Genomic DNA, 16,544 nt, shown 5'->3' on the forward strand with positions numbered 1-16,544 from the left:
TGAAATGCAAAGTGGGGAGAGGGGCAGGTAGTGTTCGTGCATCCTGGAGAGAGATGCAAGCCTGCCTTTCTTTCTGTAACCCTTGAGGCGGAGCGGGAGAGAAGTTGCAGGTACAGGCAGCCTCCACATAGCTAGCATTCTGTTCCAAGCCTGGGCTATTCAGCTGGGCCCCTCTTTCCTCTGCTGCACCAGGAAAACCCTGATCACTTCATATTCCCCATTCAGTTTTGTGTGGCAGGTTTCCCCACTGTATTCCTGGGCTCTCCGGGAGCTATTCTGCCTTCGTAGGGGTGTTTGGGGCCTGCTGCTTTTTGCCCATTCAGTTTAGACTATAGAACTGGAGACTCTACGGGAGCTGAAGACTCTGCCCTGCACCCTCTTCCCCCGTCCTCCCTGTCTCCCCATGCTCCACACCGGAGCTCAGCCCTCCCCTGAGGCACTGCAGGTGCTCCTCTGCCTGGCTCAGCTGCGTTACAGGGGTTCCCCTGTGCCCCTTCCAGCTGAGGGTCTCGAAGCCCTTTGTAAATGCTCATTTAATGAACCTCCCCCTTCCCATGAGAGGTGGGTAACACGAGCCCTATAGCGCGGAAGGGGAAATGGAGGTAACAGCGACAGAGCTGGGAACAGAGCTTAGGCAGCCTGATGCCCCCAGTCCCCTGCTCTAGCCACTAGCCCGCGCTGCCTTTCCAAGCACGAGGGAGCCTGGTGCAGCCTGGCCCGGGCGCCGATCAGCGCGCCAGCGGGGCTCCTCGCAAGCGGTGCCGTCTCAGAAAACCTGGCCCGGCCCCGGTGGGCTGCGCTCCCCGCTCATTGGATCTTCGGGGCTGTCCCAGCCTTCTCCTCTGCAAACATTTGCTCCAGCCAGGTGTTTGGGGGGGTGATTTTTCCCTGCCCGCTCCCCCTGCGGAGAGGGAGGAGACGTTTGAGTCAAGGCGGTGGGTGGGGCTTGGAAGGCAGAGAACTACCTTTGGGCAAGTCCGGGTGCGCAGCAGGGCTCGTGAAGCAGAAAGTGAACTTAATCTCTTGCTTGGTTTGCTCTCTTCCCGCCCCTATAAGGGCGGGAGAGCCTGGGCTGCAGGACCCGGGGGGAGTGGCTGGTCTGAAAGGGAGGAGTGGGAAAGGAAGCCCCAGAAAGGAGCCGCAGCAGCCCCAGACTGCACGCTAGGCTGGGAGCCGCTCTGGGATGACGAGAGGGGAAAGCCAGGTAAGGAGATCTGTGCCAGTGGGGAGCTGCAGCAGGGGTGTGTGTGTGTGGGGGGGCTCTGTGGGAGGAGGCGATGGTGCTGTGATGATGGGGGTTGGTTGGGGGGGGGAGAGTGTGAGAGAGAATGGAGAATGGGGCATGGCATGGCGTCGGGGGAGGGAATTAGTGGAGGCGATGGAGTGATAGTGGTTGCCTGTGGAGGGAGCTGTGTGAGCTGGGAACATTTCTGGCTAGAAGGGTAACTTGGAAGAGAAGTTGCAGGACTCTTCTTTGCCATGCTCCGTGGTTGGACCCTGTGCTGTCTGTCCCCAGGGTCTCTCTCTAGCAGACTCCCCTCCCCACCCCACCTCCCATTTCACCTTCACGGTGGAGACAGCCAGCTGGAGATCACTGAATGGGAATGGGAGTAGGTAAAGCTTCTCTCCTTAGTCTGGCCAGCCTCCCACTTGGCCTCATCCCCTGGGTGTCTCATAGCTCTTTCTCCTCTGCCACCAGTCTCCACTGTGCCTTTCTGGTACACTTGCCAAACTGTTAATCCCAACTGGGACTAAATTTGTTTCTTTGAACAGTCCCATTTATCAGACTGTTAAGGACACAGCCACATAGTCTGCATCTGCCTGCTTGCTGTCACTGACCATTAAACTTGGTGAGCACTGATCTGCCATCCGGTGCCTAACACAATGGAGCTTGGGTGAAGCATCCCCCTGGTTCCAGGCCAGACAAAAGAGAAGGAAGGGAAAATCATGGCATTGGAACAGAACACAGTAAAGGTGACCAAAGGGCAGCCCACAGACCTGTAGTATGTAGGAATTAGGTTGTATATCTTTAAATAGTTTGTGAGCCCTCTAGTGGTCCTCACTGTCTCCTGTGTTTCACATCCTTGGATATGTGTGTGTGTGTGTGTGTGTGTGTGTGTGTAAACACAGAATCCTAGGAATGTAGGGCTGGAATGGAGCTCAAGAGGTCATCTAGTGATTCTAGTCCAGCCCCTTGCCAAATAGATATAGACTATCCCTGACCAGTGTTTGTCCAACCTGTTCTTAAAAACTTCCAATGATGAGGATTCCACAACCTCCCTTAGAAGTCTAGTCCAGACCTTAGCTATCCCATGGTTAAATTTCCCCCCTAATTATCTAAGCTAAATTTCTCTTGCTGCAGATTAAGCCCGTTACTTCTTGCCCTACCCTCAGTGGACATGAGGAACAATTTACTTCATCTCTCTTAGCAACACTTCTTAACATATTTGAAGACTATCAGTTTCACCTCCCCCACATACCCACTTTATTTAACCTTTCCTCATAGTCAGGTTTTCTAAACTTTTCATCATTTTTGTTGTTCTACAATGGGCTGCCTCTGATTTGTCCACAGGAAAAATGTGGCACCCAGAGCTGGACACAGCACTCCAGCTGCGGCCTCACCAGCACCAAGTAAAGCAGGACAGTTACCTCCTGTGTGTTACATGGTGACACTCCTGTTAATACACCACAGAATATGGTTATTCGATCTCTATTATGCCTGAGTAGTTCCTTCATATTGTGTTACGTAGAGAGCAAAAGACACAATAAGGCCAGACGAGGCCCTCAAAGATCTGCAGTGCAGCTGGTGTCCCTCTCTGTGTTCTGAGGGTGCAGCCTCCTAGAAACTACAGGTCTGAGCATGCGATGCACCCTCTTGCTCTGAGTGGTTGGCTGCAGGGCACTCTGGGGAGCCTAGTCTCTGTGGGCTACACATGAGGACATCTGCAATCTGCTCTATTATATGCCCTATAGATTCAGCCCTTGGGCTTCTTGCACAGTCGTTGGCAAGGCAGAGTCTGATGTCCTTGGAGGAGAACCTAGAGCAGTGGTGGACAGCCTGCAGGCTGCACACGGCCTGTCAGGGTAATCCGCTGGCGGGACGCAAGACAGTATTTACATTGACCGTCCACAGGCTGGTTGCAGTTTGCCGTTGCAATCCAATGGGAGCTGCAGGAAGCAGCACAGGCCGCAGGGACATGCTGGCTGCTGCTTCCTGCAGCTCCCATTGGCTGGGAATTGGCTGGAGAAGCCACCAAGATGTTGGCTACCCTTGAGGCAGACTTGCTGCAGCCAAGTCACCGTGCTCCAAGTGGTTCTGTGGAAAGCTCCTCATTGCATGTGCTTGTGCCTAGTGGATATGTGATTGCCTCCCCAATGCCTGGAGGAATGGGCGACCTCAGTGTGAAGGCTGAAGGCCTTTCCTGCATCACCTGCTATCCGTTGGGTTTAATTGTTTGGGCTGTGTCGCTGGGTGCCCATCACTGTCCAGTGGAAGGAAGGAAAACAGCCCCCTGCCCCACAGGAACTAAAGGCTCATCTGACAGGTTTCAGAGTAACAGCCGTGTTAGTCTGTATTCGCAAAAAGAAAAGGAGTACTTGTGGCACCTTAGAGACTAACCAATTTATTTTAGCATGAGCTTTCGTGAGCTACAGCTCACTTCATGAAGCATCTGCACATCAATAGGCTTGGGTCTTTGAATAGGAAGGAAGTTCCCAATCCAGGCCCATTTAGTCGACTGGCAGGAGGGAGGCTATTGTTTGAATGGTCTCCAGATGTTGTGTAGAGAGGGCAGGGATCAGTTCTCAGTTATTTGCCAGCAAAGACAGAGATGAAAAGTGGGCTGGGCCTGTGAGAGGGTCTGGTTGGGCCACCCTAATTGGGGGTGGGGGGTCAGCTTGGGCTTGTGTGGGCAGGACCCGGAGGGGAGTATGGCGGGGGGGCTTGCCAGGCCTGTGGGATCTGAGCCTTTCTTGCATATTTCATCTTTGCTCTGGAATTGAAATGTCTATTCTAAAAGCAAAAGGTCTCTGCCCCTTGGTGCTGTGAGGAACTGGGGGGCTGAACCTGTTCTCCTTCATGGAGTGAACAACTGTCTCTTTGCTGCTCTCCTTTCCTCTTCTTGGATGAGAGGAGCATCCTCAGCAGCAGCTCCATGCCTCTCTGGGGAGTGTCCAGAGCTGGAAGCTTTTATGCTGGAGGAGGCTGGGATCTGAGGCAGCCATCGCACAGGTGTCAATGACCACACAAAGTGCAAGGCAGAGGAGAACTTGGTCCCTGGTGTTCTGTAGGGAAAATGTTGGGAGGAGTAATGAGCGTTGATGTTTCAGTGCTCTAGGGATCAAGCAGGGAAATGAGGGGAAGAAGAGGAACCAGCCACAGGTAGCTGTGGTGTTTGTCATGACGTTTGACCTGTGGCCCTTGAGCCTAAGCAGAGGCCCCATCTAGTAGGTAACTGTCCCACAAGTCTGAAGAATGAAGCATGCATCATTGGAGGCAGCAAGGCTTGGAGATTAGCTGAGCTAACAGTCGGGAGCTAAAAGGGGGGGGAGAGGTGGGAGAGTCACATGAGAATCTCTGCCTCCTTCTAATACCTGCCAGTCATGGGTCAGAGGCAGGAGGGGGAGGGGGGCATGTGCTGCCAGAAGATCACTGGTGGAGGCGGGGAGTGTGTGTTGGGGGGAGGAAATTCCCTCTTTTATGGTCTCCCTGCTAGCAGCTGAATTTTCATTGTTTGGCTCCTTTTAATGTGTCAGCCCTCTCTCCTGAAGTGGGGATGTCTCTTGGCTTTTCTCCATTTTTTTTTTTTTCTTCTCTTGACTAACTCTCTCATTCCTATGTTTCTCATGACTGATTTGCTTCTTGAGTAATACCTCTGTAGTGATGCCAGTGCTACTGGGGAGGCAGGGTAGTTTGATGCAATACATGGCCAATCTTTTATTTCTAACTATGACTCCCCTGAGGGCTTGGGCAGGGCTGGCGTGCAGTAACTGTCTGTAGCACTTCCAGTTGCAAAGGTAACATTAAAAACATGACTTGAGTGTAACTGATGCCATGACATTTGCTTAAGACTTCAGACAGCCCGAAACAATAGCTCTGAGAGGCGTGAACTCAAGGGGCTGTTAACTCTGAAACCCAACAATGACCATTTAACTCACCATTGTCAGCTGTTCCACTGTTGAGCAAAGCACTGAAAAAGGGATGGGCCAGATGTATTGTGATTTGCACAGTATACTGAGCGTGGTGCCCCATTTTGCTCTCTCAAGTGGGTGGAGCTTTCCCCAAACTTCTGGTTTCCCCCTGGCTTAAAGCTGTTGTAAGGTGGGTCACCGTCGCATTTTGACCTAGCGAGTGCCTGTTTATCTGTGCCTCTGCCCTGGCACAGGCACTAAGGTAAATGCAGCTCACTGACCAGGGGGAAGACGCTGGGGGTTAAAGTGTGCTGTGGTCACCTCTGCAGAGGGTTGATGTGATGAATGTGATGCCCCCCTCCCGCAATTCATTTCACTCTAGTCCCCAGGGAACATTTCTCTGCATCACCTACCTCCTCTCCCCACAGTGCAGCCCTGAGTTTCTCTGTGCACGAGGCCAGGGGCTCCCTTTGGATCATGGCAGCGCAGTGAGAAGCTGTCTGGGTGGTGCAGTGAGCTGTCAAGGGCTCTGCTCTCTTCCCCACAAGGGCTGAACAGGCTGCTCCCCACAGGATTTCTAGCCCTGGGGACAGGACACTCAGGGAACTGAAGCTGGATCCACTGCTTGGGCCTGTGGAACACAGCTCCCTGGGCTTGGACAAGCCTTCTCTGGCTCAGGAACGTAAAGGGGCTGCTTGTCCCTTTAAGGTAGGAGCACTTGGCCTGTGACTCCCAGTCAAGCAGTCACGATCTTTACTCCGCATAATGCCAAACTTTGTTAGAGCAGGTAATCATCCACAGCCAGCAAGGGGAGGAGGGAGGCGTCTGGCTGTGAGTCCAGTCCCTATGTGGCCAGCTGGGAGCCAACGCAGGGATTGTCATGGTTTTGTTCCTCAGGAGCAGGTCAGCTGGATGGAGGAGGTTGGGAAGGGAGCCAGAGTGCTGAGTTTTGCTTCTCTCTGCTTGGGTAAGGATCCCAGGGCAGTGTGGCCTCGGGTGCTTTGTCCTTGAGTCCGGTATCTCGGGAACAGTTCTGGCCCCTCCAGACGGAGTGGGGGAGGGGAAATTTGTTCTTTAACTCAAGGGCAGGTTTAATTAAACATCAGGTGACCTGGCAGTGGCTCAGAGCTCTATGAGAGCAACTTACTGAACACCATCTTGTGCTCAACAGCTGGCTGGAGGCCAAGCCTTGGGCCTGGGATCCTGTGGGAGCCACAGGTTTAGGTCTCTGTGCTGCCTACTGAGGTGCAGTTGCTGGAAGTGCCCCAGCAGTAGGGCATTGCTTTACCGCTTTCTGTAGGGACCAGTCTGTGTGACTGCAAAGCTGGGAGGCAGTTTCTCTCTGGTCAGATCTAGCCACTTTCCAGTGACAGCTGTGGCCAAGAAGAGTGACACAAGGGGTGTAAGACATCATCCCACCTCTCCCTGCACACCTTTCTCAGGCTACCTCCTTACTGGCTTTGCAAGGTTGTTAGGGTGAGTGGATTCTCACTGGTGTCCCCATGTAGTAGCCCAATTTGTGGCATTCCAGGTGCCCACCGGAGTGGGGTTCTGTAAGGCAGTGCACCCCCTCTTCCCTGGCAGACTCTCAGCTTGGGTCCCTGGAATTCTGATGCCAGGTGTTGGGACCAGCCTGCTCTACACGTGTCCACTGACAGCTTCTCTCCAGAGTTTCAGGGGCTCCCCCTTGTTTCCTGGACGGTCCCTGGAGGCCTCTCCAGCACAGCATGGACACTGGGCCATTCTGTGTCTGGAGGGATTTCAAGCTGTGGAATGTTACCTGTCAATCTCTAAGTTGGCCTGGGGGTCTGAGATCCCTCTCCCTGTGCCCTGTAGGAGCGGTTCATCCTAGCTGGGGGCCCCCAGGTCAAACTCGTGGGAGCATGTGGCAGAGTATTTCCAGGGAAGGGTCCTCTGCTTTGAACTGCCATCAGAGTGCTGAGCAGCCTGAGGAAGAGGAGGGAGCATAGCCTAGTGATTAGAAGAGGGCACCGGGTCAGGAGTCAGATCTCAACTTGGCCAGCAACTCACTGCCTGTGCCTGGGTGAGTGCCTTCCACACTGTGTGCCATGGGGCTGACGATCCTGATGAACTGCTTGGGCGCCAAGAGGTTGAAAATTTGTTGAGGTGCATTCATGGGGTGCTGGGAGCTGGAGCTGGGCGTGGTCTGCAGGCTGGCTTCTCCTTAGCTAGGTCAGATTGTTGACAGCTTTGGGGTAGCATCTTTGGGTTTCTGCTTAGTAATTGGTACTCACTCAGCTCCTGCAGTGACAGCCACAGTCTAATAATAATCCGGGACCAGGCAGGGTGCTGCACTGAACAGTAACAAGGGGTAAAGCCAGCAATGCCGGAGCCTTCATGAGTGGGTACAGGAGGCAGCGTCTCCAGACTCCCCAAGTCAGCTTCACAGTAATCCCTGAGTGGGGCGAAGGGTGCCCTCTCAGCATGCCTGGGAGAGCTTTGCTGGAGCTGAGCTGCCATCGTGGTTACACAACTGCTTCACCCAGAGACTCTGAGCTAGTGCCATCCTCTGTGCTCCGAGGTTGGACTGAGTTGGGCAGAGCCCTGCAGGCTTGTGCCTTGGCTCTGTCACTTCCATGTGCTTCTCCTCCATTGCAGGCTCTAGGATGCTGGGGCCAGCTAGGCTGAACCTGCCCACGTGATCCTCACTGCTTCCAGCCCTCGCCCTGCCTGCCCACCATGCTGCGCTCCTGGCGTGGAAAGCTGAAGCTGCTGCTCGCCACTGTAACACTGGTGATCCTTCTCTCGTGGCTCTGTGTCTTTGTGGGCAGTTCAGAATGTGAGTGTGGCCTGGCTCTGGGTTGAGGTACTGCCCAGGACAGGGGAATGAGCGACAGCAGACAGCTGCCAGCCAGGGCTCTTGGCTTCTTCTGGTTCTGCCACTAACTCGTTGTGGGCCCAGTCCCTCTGCCTCAATTTCCTCATCTGCTGTAACATGGGGTGACGCCCCTGCCTTGTCTCTGGGGGGGCTTGTGGACAAGTACATTACTGTATATAAAGCATTATGGGTGGAGATGTAGCTAGGAGAGGGGCTTAGAGATGGACATAGGGGCTGGGATCCAAAAAGGTTGCAAGGCTGAGCATCACAGGTGCTTAACTTCTAGATTTGTAGAAAATCACAGGAACAACACTGTGATCTACAAAGCTTGGGCTAGGCGCCTAGGCTCCCTATGCAAGGACTGGGGAGAGCTGGGTGCCTCGCAATGGGATCCACAAAAGCCAGTATTGCTAGGCTGGGAGCCACCTCAGCTAATCAGTGGGAGATGCTGATGAGAGAGGTGCACTAAGCTCCAACCTCCCAGCCCAGGCACTTATCTCTGTGGGCTGTGGGGAGGTCCTATCTCAGCTAGCGATCCAAACCGGGGGAAGATAGGTGCTCCTGTGCCTCACTGGTGTGTGGGGCCGGATCCGATAGGCCTGCTCAGAGGCTACCTAATTCCACTTAAAACAGCAAGGGGGAGGGAGCGGTGGAGGCGCTCCCTCATAACCTGGTTGGGTGCTCATCTGGAATGTGGGAGACCCCTGGTTCAAAACCCCGCTCTGCCTGAAGAGGAGAAGGGATTTGGACAGGGATCTGCCACTTCTCGGCTGAATGCTTTAACCAGTGAGATATAAAGTGATTCTCACTCTCTCTGGCCCAATTAATGTTTAATTGAAGTGGAATAACTTCAATAGCAGAGATTGAGGGAGATGCACATCAGAATATTGTCCACCCCACGCAAGCTGTTGATTGGAGTTAGGCAGCCTCTGAACCTCCACTGGATTGGGCTGTGCATGTGATGCAGGTGGCCCAGTGCCTGGTTTGTGAATAGTAAGGGGCTTAGGTGGGAGATAGGTGTCTGGAGCCTAGAGGAAGGCAGCTATGCACATGCCTCTGTGGGGATTTGGGGCATTCCTTCTTCACAAATGGCTGTCCCCAGCCACCAGTGCCACTCCCATGTTATCCCCCTCCCTCCCCATGCCCTACACTCACTGTGACTTTGGGGTGCTCTCTCCCCATGCATGGCCAACTGCTATCTCTTCTCCCTCCCCCTTTCCATGGTCAGGGGGCACTGCATGGGGTGCTGTCCCACCCGTGACTCCTACCATGTCCCGGGGTGTGAAATCACAGTGATTTGGGGGGCTCTCTCTCCACAGATGGCCGTTCCCTCCTATTGTCTCCTTGCCTTGGGGACCAGGACCTGGAGCGAGAGGCCTTGGCATCTCAGGTGCGCAAGGTGGAAGAGGAAAACCTGCAACTGCGCCTGCAGCTCAGCCAGTCTCGGGCGCAAGCTGGGGCTGTGGAGGGGAGTGATGGCAGCCAGCAGTGGGCAGCCTCCTTTGAGGATGGGGATGCCCCAGGAGATGACAGGAGCAACCGCACAGGCTGTCCCAAGCAGCAGATGGTGCAGAAGTGTGAGGTGAGCGACTGTAGCTGGCTTCATGGCGCTGTCCTTGGGGAGGGCAGGCACCCTGAGGGGCCTGCACATATGGCCAATGACACCGGGTGCTGAGGGTCTCCATGGCCTAGCAGCGAGTCCCTAGGTTCAACCGCCGCTGTATAGCTGCCTGATTGCACTGGCCATGCCAGGGCCTCCCCCTTGCTGTCTGCTTTGTTCATGCCTCAAATACGTGGGCATTTTATTTGCAGTTAAGAGGGTGATGCTGACAGCCAAAAGAATGACCCCTTCTTGCGTCCCACTGGGAGATGTTAGTGCCCCTCCTCAGTGCCTCAAAGTGTGTGAGCATACAGGTAGGGAGGCAGCATCAGGACTCCTGGGTTCTCTTCCCAGCTCTGCCACTGACCTGTTCTGTGATCTGGGGCAAGTCCTTCCTCGCTCTCTGCCTCAGTTTACCCACCTATCACCTGTGGGTAATGACCCTGACCTGTGTCCCTAGGGGGCTGGGTTGCTGAGACTGTTTCTGTATGAGATATGCTGTGTGAGGTGAGATGGGCAGGTAGGAGAACTGCCTGACCAGAACGTTATGCAGCAGCTATCGCCATCTGCCTTGGGAGGAGAGGACTCTAATCAGTGCCAAGATCTTGGGGTGGGGAATGATACTACGAAGTGTTACTAACCCAGAGGCTGCTGCATGCTGGACAACCCTTGCCCCAGGGGTGCTGCTTTGGGCAGGGCTGATGGTGCCTTCTGTTTCTGGGCAGCTCCTGCACGTAGCGATTGTGTGTGCTGGTCACAATGCGAGTCGAGACGTGGTCACCCTGGTGAAATCCATCCTCTTCCACAGGTAACCCAGACAACAGTGTGGGGGGAGCCTCTGCTATGCTATGCTAATTTATAGAGGTTCTTACACAGCACTTACCCTGTCTTCAGGGGCTGGTGGGCTTCCATCTCCATTTCAGACCCATGTGCTTTGGGGGTTCAGGTAAAATGGGGATCAGATATGAAACACTCCTGCAGCTTGGCTCCCCAGTCATAGGGCAGTGTGGGAAGGGGAGGTGCGCAACTGGGAAGCCCAGGCTGTGGTGGTGGTGGAGAACTTAACCTGTCCCTCTTCCTGTCCCTCTTAACCAGTCACAACTCCCAGGATCCTGTGTTACTGTGACCAGTGTTTGAGGGTCCCATGTGAAGGTGCTGTGCTGTCTGGGTAGGGACTGAGTGAGGTGCGGAGTGGTGAAGGCTCTCTGGGTCCCACCTGTCATCTGCTGGGGGGTGTGGATGGATCTGTCCCAGGTGGACCCTGGCTCAGGATGGGGCAGCTTCTCCCAGATGCCACCCGCTTTGGTGGTGGAGGAAGCTGTCCTGGGCTCAGTGGCTCAGGAAGGATCTCTGACAGCTGCTTGTTTCCTCCTGGCAGGAAGAACCCTCTCCATTTCCACCTCATCACGGACTCGGTGGCTCAACAGATCCTGCAGACTCTCTTCCAGTCCTGGATAGTGCCCTCCGTCTACGTTAGCTTCTACAACGCAGACGATTTGAAGGCAGGAGCCCCAGATCCCCATCTCCCCTCACTGTCCCTCTTCCCCCCACTTTCTCGGCTTCTCTTTCCAGTCTCGGTATTCCAGTGAAGTGATCAGCCACTCAGGGAGGCAGGGATGGTGGTGAGGAGAGTTTGCCAGACTATTAACTCTCTTGCTGCTGGCCCCTCTCTCATCTGCTCTCCTCCTGGTGTCTGTTACCATTTGACTGATAAGGGGGCACTTGGTTGGCGTGGGAGTTGTGAAGGGGCCTTTCTCCTCCACTTTGGCTCTGGTCTGAAGTAGTTGAAACCTGCTCCCTTCTGCGAGTTCCCAGGTGGCTCCAGTATGAAGGAGCTGGCGAGGCTCAGACCCATTCCTAGCAAGCGCATGTCAAAATGACACAACCACTAGCCCAGGTGACACTAACTGGTCCCCTGGTTGGTAGCCTCCTCAGAGAGCCAGGTGTAACTGGGCCATGCACTCTCACCTAGAGAGGGCCCCTCCAAAGCAAGATGGGACTCATTGGCTTGGATATGAAACAGCCAGAGTCAAAACCATCCACAGAAGCAGCGGGGCATGCTATAGGGCAGTGGGAAGCCTAGGCATCAGAGTTCAGTCTGGTCACAAAATCTGAGAGCAGCTGTACAAGTCATGCCCAGATGATGGGGAACAGGGAGGAACTGTGGACAGCACAGAGAAATATCCCAAAGGGCCCAAAAGAGAACAGGCACATGGGTAGGAGTCAAGTGAGACTCAGCCTCTGGAAACACTGCTAATACATCAGGGGAAACCCCGATCCTTGATGAGAGGGGCTGGGAGAGCCTGGGGAGAGTGGGGCTGTGATGGGACAGAGCTCCACAAAGGCCACTGTATCTGGGGGCTGTGTACTCGAGGGCTTGTGTCCCAAAGCCGGGAGGGGATAGCTCCTCTTTGTAAGGCTCTGGGTACCTCAGTCCCTGGGTTCTCTCCTCGTGGAGCAGGGAGGAGACACTCAGCAGGTGACATTCGTCCTGAGGGGCCCAGAGCAGACACACAGACTGGAGGGAGTACAGGGAAGGGCAACAAGAATGAACGGGGTTGTGGGGAGCCATTAAAGAATGGCATCCGTCCAACTTGGCTAGTGACTGTAAGGAGGGGAGGGAGAATGTGGTGGCTGGGGATATCTGGATGTGTAAACCCCAAGTCGGGGAGGGGGAGATTTTTCAGGCTGATACATAGGGTGCAGTGTGGGGCGGGGCAGAAGGAATCTTGGCTGAGTCTCAGGATGGAGACAGTCGCTGGGGGGAGGAGCCCATTGCTCAGATGTTGATCACTAACTGGAACAGACTGGAGAATGGGCTGTAGGGCTCAGTCCTTTGTGGGCCCTGGGAGAGTGACTGGCTGCTCTCCTGGGCCTTTTCCATCTTTGCTGCCTGTGGAGACATTGAGTGAGTGGGTAGGGGTGAGGACAAGATCCCTGGAAGTCTCTGATTCCCGTGTTCCTTAAACACTTCAAATGGAAAATACTTTAGCACTAAGCTTGGAATCTGTGCGCCCCCTGGTGGCAGCTGCCATAGTGGATGTAATCTGTGGAACAGGCCCTGTGCGGAGGCCTGAACAGCTGGAATATTGTACAGTGCATCAGTAAAATCCCCCTATGTTCTATCCCCTGAGATCCAGGGAGTGTGCCTCCCACCCACACGTGGAATGCAGTCTCCTTGCCTTGCTAGGACTCACCTCATGCCTCCTCATTAGCCCCTTGAGGGCTTTGAAGCTCTGTAGCACAGTTGTGCTGCTTCGTTAGCCTCTGGGGCAGTGGGGGTTGGATTTGGGGAAGAGCCATGCCATTTTACACCTCTGTTTCCGGGTGAAGTGTTGGATTTGTGGTACAGACTGGGTGCTGTGTGTCTAGCCCCGGGGAGATTCGAGAATGGCTATATCCTGGCCCTGAGGGCTTCTTCCCTCCCTGTTGCAGGCAGAGGTGTCGTGGATTCCCAACAAGCATTACTCCGGGATTTATGGGCTGATGAAGCTAACGCTCACTAAGGCGCTGCCCTCCAACCTCTCCAAGGTCATTGTCCTGGACACAGACATCACCTTTGCCACCGACATCGCTGAGCTGTGGGCTGTCTTCGGGAAGTTCTCCGGTGAGGGGGAGTTGTGGAGAGGAGGAGCCTTGGGACCAGTTGAGTAGCTGTACCTCTGGGAGAGAAGCCAGGCCCACTGCCCTGGCTCCTCTGAAAACCTGCGACCCCTTGGCACTGGGTGGAGTTTAGGAGTCTGTTCTGCTTGTCTCTCCCTGTTTGTCCTTATCAGCCACTTGTGGGCGGCGGGGGAGGAGGGGGCATGAATTTGTGGTGGGCACATACTTCTCTGGTGAGGTGGATCTGTCTCACTTTCCAGACAAGCAGGTGATTGGGCTGGTGGAGAACCAAAGTGACTGGTACCTCGGAAACCTCTGGAAGAACCACAAGCCATGGCCAGCGCTTGGACGTGGCTTCAACACAGGTGAGCCCAGAGCATGCACAGGTCAGCTCCTGTTGGGCAGGGGTTTATCCTGTCTCTGTCAGTGGTGAGGTTGGTGCAGGGCAAGGCCGCCAGAATGTCTGGGGGGACAGGGCTGGGATGAGGAAGCGCCTCCTTCTGCTCATTCCTGTTAATGTTGCTGGTAGTGAGGAGCTGTTGCTGTGACTCCCATCCTGTCCCAGAGAAAAGCTGCTGCTGTTCTCTGTGACTTGGGGAGCAAACTGCCAGCTCAGGCCCTGCCAGCAAATCCACTGGGAATTGAACTGTGCGTGGCCTTGGCCACAAGAGGCTGATGGCAGGTCTCCCCAGTGGCTCTGCCTGTGCCTCTCAGTCGTGACTGGCCACCATTTCCTGCTGTTCCAGCGCAGAGGCTCTCTTACACTCTTTGATTTTATAATAGGAATAAGTGGTCCCAGGGAGCTGCACTGAGACCCTCTAAACTCACTCAATGTGTCTCTCGAGTCTGAACTAGAGCCACATGCGCCAGCCTTGCTCCTTGGCTGCCGGTGAGGTACTGCACTCTGCTGCTTCCCCAAGGGTGGTTTCTTAGGGTCACTCAGTGGCACCCCCCAGAGGTAACTGCTCCCCTAGGCCCTTCCTTTAGTGAGTGTGAGTGACAGAGCTGCCCAGGCCAATCAGAAAGCTTGTGGGCTGAGCCCCCCCACACTCCCTGTACTCTGGGAATCCTATCAGAGGTGAGTTCCCAGGCCTCCTCCAGCAGTAGACCCTGTTGTTGAGAGGGGTGTGGGACACAGGGATGCCATGTTCAGGCTAGCCAGCAAGCCTAGAATCCAGTCCCTGGCTGGGACACCCAGCAAAGGGCCTTGCTGTTAGAGAACTTGCTATGGGGATGGCATCCCAGACCATTGACCTAGTATGCTCCAGAAGGGACTGGCTGGAGCTGAGCTCAGGGGTGGCATAAGGCTGGATCGACTGCATCAAACACAGTGCTGGGCTGGCTGGTACCTGTGTGATGTGGGGACACCTATGACCTCTCTTTCCTCGCTTCCCAGGGGTGATCCTGCTGGTGCTGGAGCGCCTGCGCCGGATTGGCTGGGAGCAGATGTGGCGGCTGATGGCGGAGCAGGAGCTCATGAGCATGCTGTCCACCTCGCTGGCAGATCAGGTATGGAGCCAAGCTGAGCCCCAGCCTGCAGGCTCTTCTTTGACCCTGGTTCCTACTCTTGGGTAAACTATAGATGTAGGAAGCTGCAGGTGGGGGAGTAAATGCTGGGGCCATGGGATGCTGCTAACACTACAGACAACGCTGGCTGTGAGTGGGTACCCTGGGACCCATGCTTGAGATCTGTAACCTTCCACTCCATCAGCTCAGTCTTGGTCCTGATCTGTAGCATTCCTTGCATTTCAGTCCTGGACACCTCCTGAGCAGGGTCTGGTTACCGTGCCCACCTGTAGACTGTAGAGTGGTTGTATGATATGGATGATACAGAGATCCCTAGTCTGACCTCTCTTGTCCCCTCAGGGTTTCCCCTCCAACTCTTGTGGGGGGGGGGGGTCCTCCAGAGGTGTCCAGTTCTCCATGTGCTCACCGGTGATTCTCTTCCAGGACATCTTTAATGCAGTGATTAAGCAGAGCCCAGTGCTGGTGTACAAGCTCCCCTGCTTCTGGAACGTGCAGCTGTCTGACCATACCCTCTCAGAGCAGTGTTACTCAGAGGTCTCTGATCTTAAGGTGGGTCTCCCGGCCCCTGGCTGGGGCCTTTCCCCCACATTCCCAGGAGGAGCTGCACTGGGCCCAGGAGCCTCACATCTCCACAGCTGCAGGCACTGAACCCTCCTGGCCTGGAGGATGGGGTGTGGCGTCCTGTGGTGCAGCTTGCACCCCAGGCCTGGTGGATGGGTGGTGGTAGAGCCTAAGGGGTGGGGGAATACTGTGTCCCTGATGCTCCAGCCCATCTTTTTCAGGTAATCCACTGGAACTCGCCCAAGAAGCTGCGGGTGAAGAACAAGCATGTGGAGTTCTTCCGGAACCTCTACCTGACCTTCCTAGAGTACGATGGGAACCTGCTGCGCAGGGAGCTCTTTGGTTGTGCCAGCCTGCCCAGCCCACCCAGAAACCAAGTGAGCCCTTGCTGGTGGCTAGCCCCACCCCTGATCCTCACCTGTCCTTAACGTGGGAATGGGACATTCCATCCATGCCATCTCCTGGGACTCTGTGAGGGCTCTGTCCAGTCTAGGTGAAAGCATCCCATGTGTTCCAGCTGCAGCACCTGCCTGCTCCTACCTCACCCCTGCCCTTGGGTGTTTTCTAGCACGAGTCTGGCTTCTGCCCCACTTCATTCTTATGTTCTAGCTGCAGCAAGCCCTGGAGGACCTCAATGAGGATGACCCCTGCTATGATTTCCGCCGGCAGCACCTTATGCTGCACCGCATCCACCTGTTCTTCCTGCAGTATGAGGTCCTGGCCTCACCTGACCCTGCTGATGTCACCCTGGTGGCCCAGCTCTCCATGGACAGGTACCTGGAAGGGGCTGGGATGGAAGGAGGGGCGGCTCCCACTGCTGAGGACTGAGGAGCTGTGGGCTCTGTAAGCAAGTTCATCAGCCCTGGAACTTTTGTACGCAGACAGATGCTGTCAAACTGACCCAAGGTTAGATCTGCACTAATAGAAACATTACTTCTGTCGGGGGTGCAGGGCACTCTCCTTGTAGAGACTGGGGCTGAAATGGGAGTCTTGCCACAAATGAAATGTTTGTATTTTGATTCTGGGATTGCAAAATCACTCTTCACCACAGAATCATGCCCCAGAATTGAACCTTATATTTTAAAAAAAATGTTTCTAGCCCTCACGGCTGCAAAGAAAACCTTGTAGCCATGAACCTAGTGTTCCTGATGCAGCAGCATCTGCCTGAGTTTGCAGAGAGCCTGAAACACCAGCTGCAAGTGGTATGAACTACTCCTTCATCTTAGTGGGGTGTTAACTGTGAAATCTAAACATGAAATTACCAGGATTAACAGTGTTAATTAT

General features: G+C 54.7%; 1 protein-coding gene across 10 annotated transcripts in view; it reads left to right on the forward strand.

Moving 5' to 3' along the window:
* The window catches only part of LARGE2 (LARGE xylosyl- and glucuronyltransferase 2), a 79,717-nt gene that overhangs the window by 22,814 nt on the left and 40,359 nt on the right, over positions 1-16,544 (forward strand). For 4 of the 10 annotated variants that reach the window (XM_084631677.1, XM_084631684.1, XM_084631682.1 and 1 more), the window contains exons 1-11: positions 959-1,204; positions 7,750-7,930; positions 9,289-9,551; positions 10,295-10,377; positions 10,948-11,071; positions 13,005-13,176; positions 13,433-13,537; positions 14,569-14,681; positions 15,123-15,248; positions 15,482-15,637; positions 15,870-16,033. In XM_084631677.1, the coding sequence (XP_084487803.1) occupies positions 7,831-7,930; positions 9,289-9,551; positions 10,295-10,377; positions 10,948-11,071; positions 13,005-13,176; positions 13,433-13,537; positions 14,569-14,681; positions 15,123-15,248; positions 15,482-15,637; positions 15,870-16,033 (1,406 nt within the window). In that variant the 5' untranslated portion in view covers positions 959-1,204; positions 7,750-7,830. Of the gene's footprint in view, positions 1-957; positions 1,205-7,152; positions 7,175-7,749; positions 7,931-9,288; positions 9,552-10,294; positions 10,378-10,947; positions 11,072-13,004; positions 13,177-13,432; positions 13,538-14,568; positions 14,682-15,122; positions 15,249-15,481; positions 15,638-15,869; positions 16,034-16,544 lie in introns of those variants that run through there. The other 6 variants (XR_014712114.1, XM_084631676.1, XM_084631681.1 and 3 more) reach the window with 3 other exon arrangements.

The sequence above is a fragment of the Lepidochelys olivacea genome, assembly GCF_965140295.1.
Source record: "Lepidochelys olivacea isolate rLepOli2 genome assembly, chromosome: 6".
NCBI classification, from domain to species: Eukaryota; Metazoa; Chordata; order Testudines; family Cheloniidae; genus Lepidochelys; species Lepidochelys olivacea.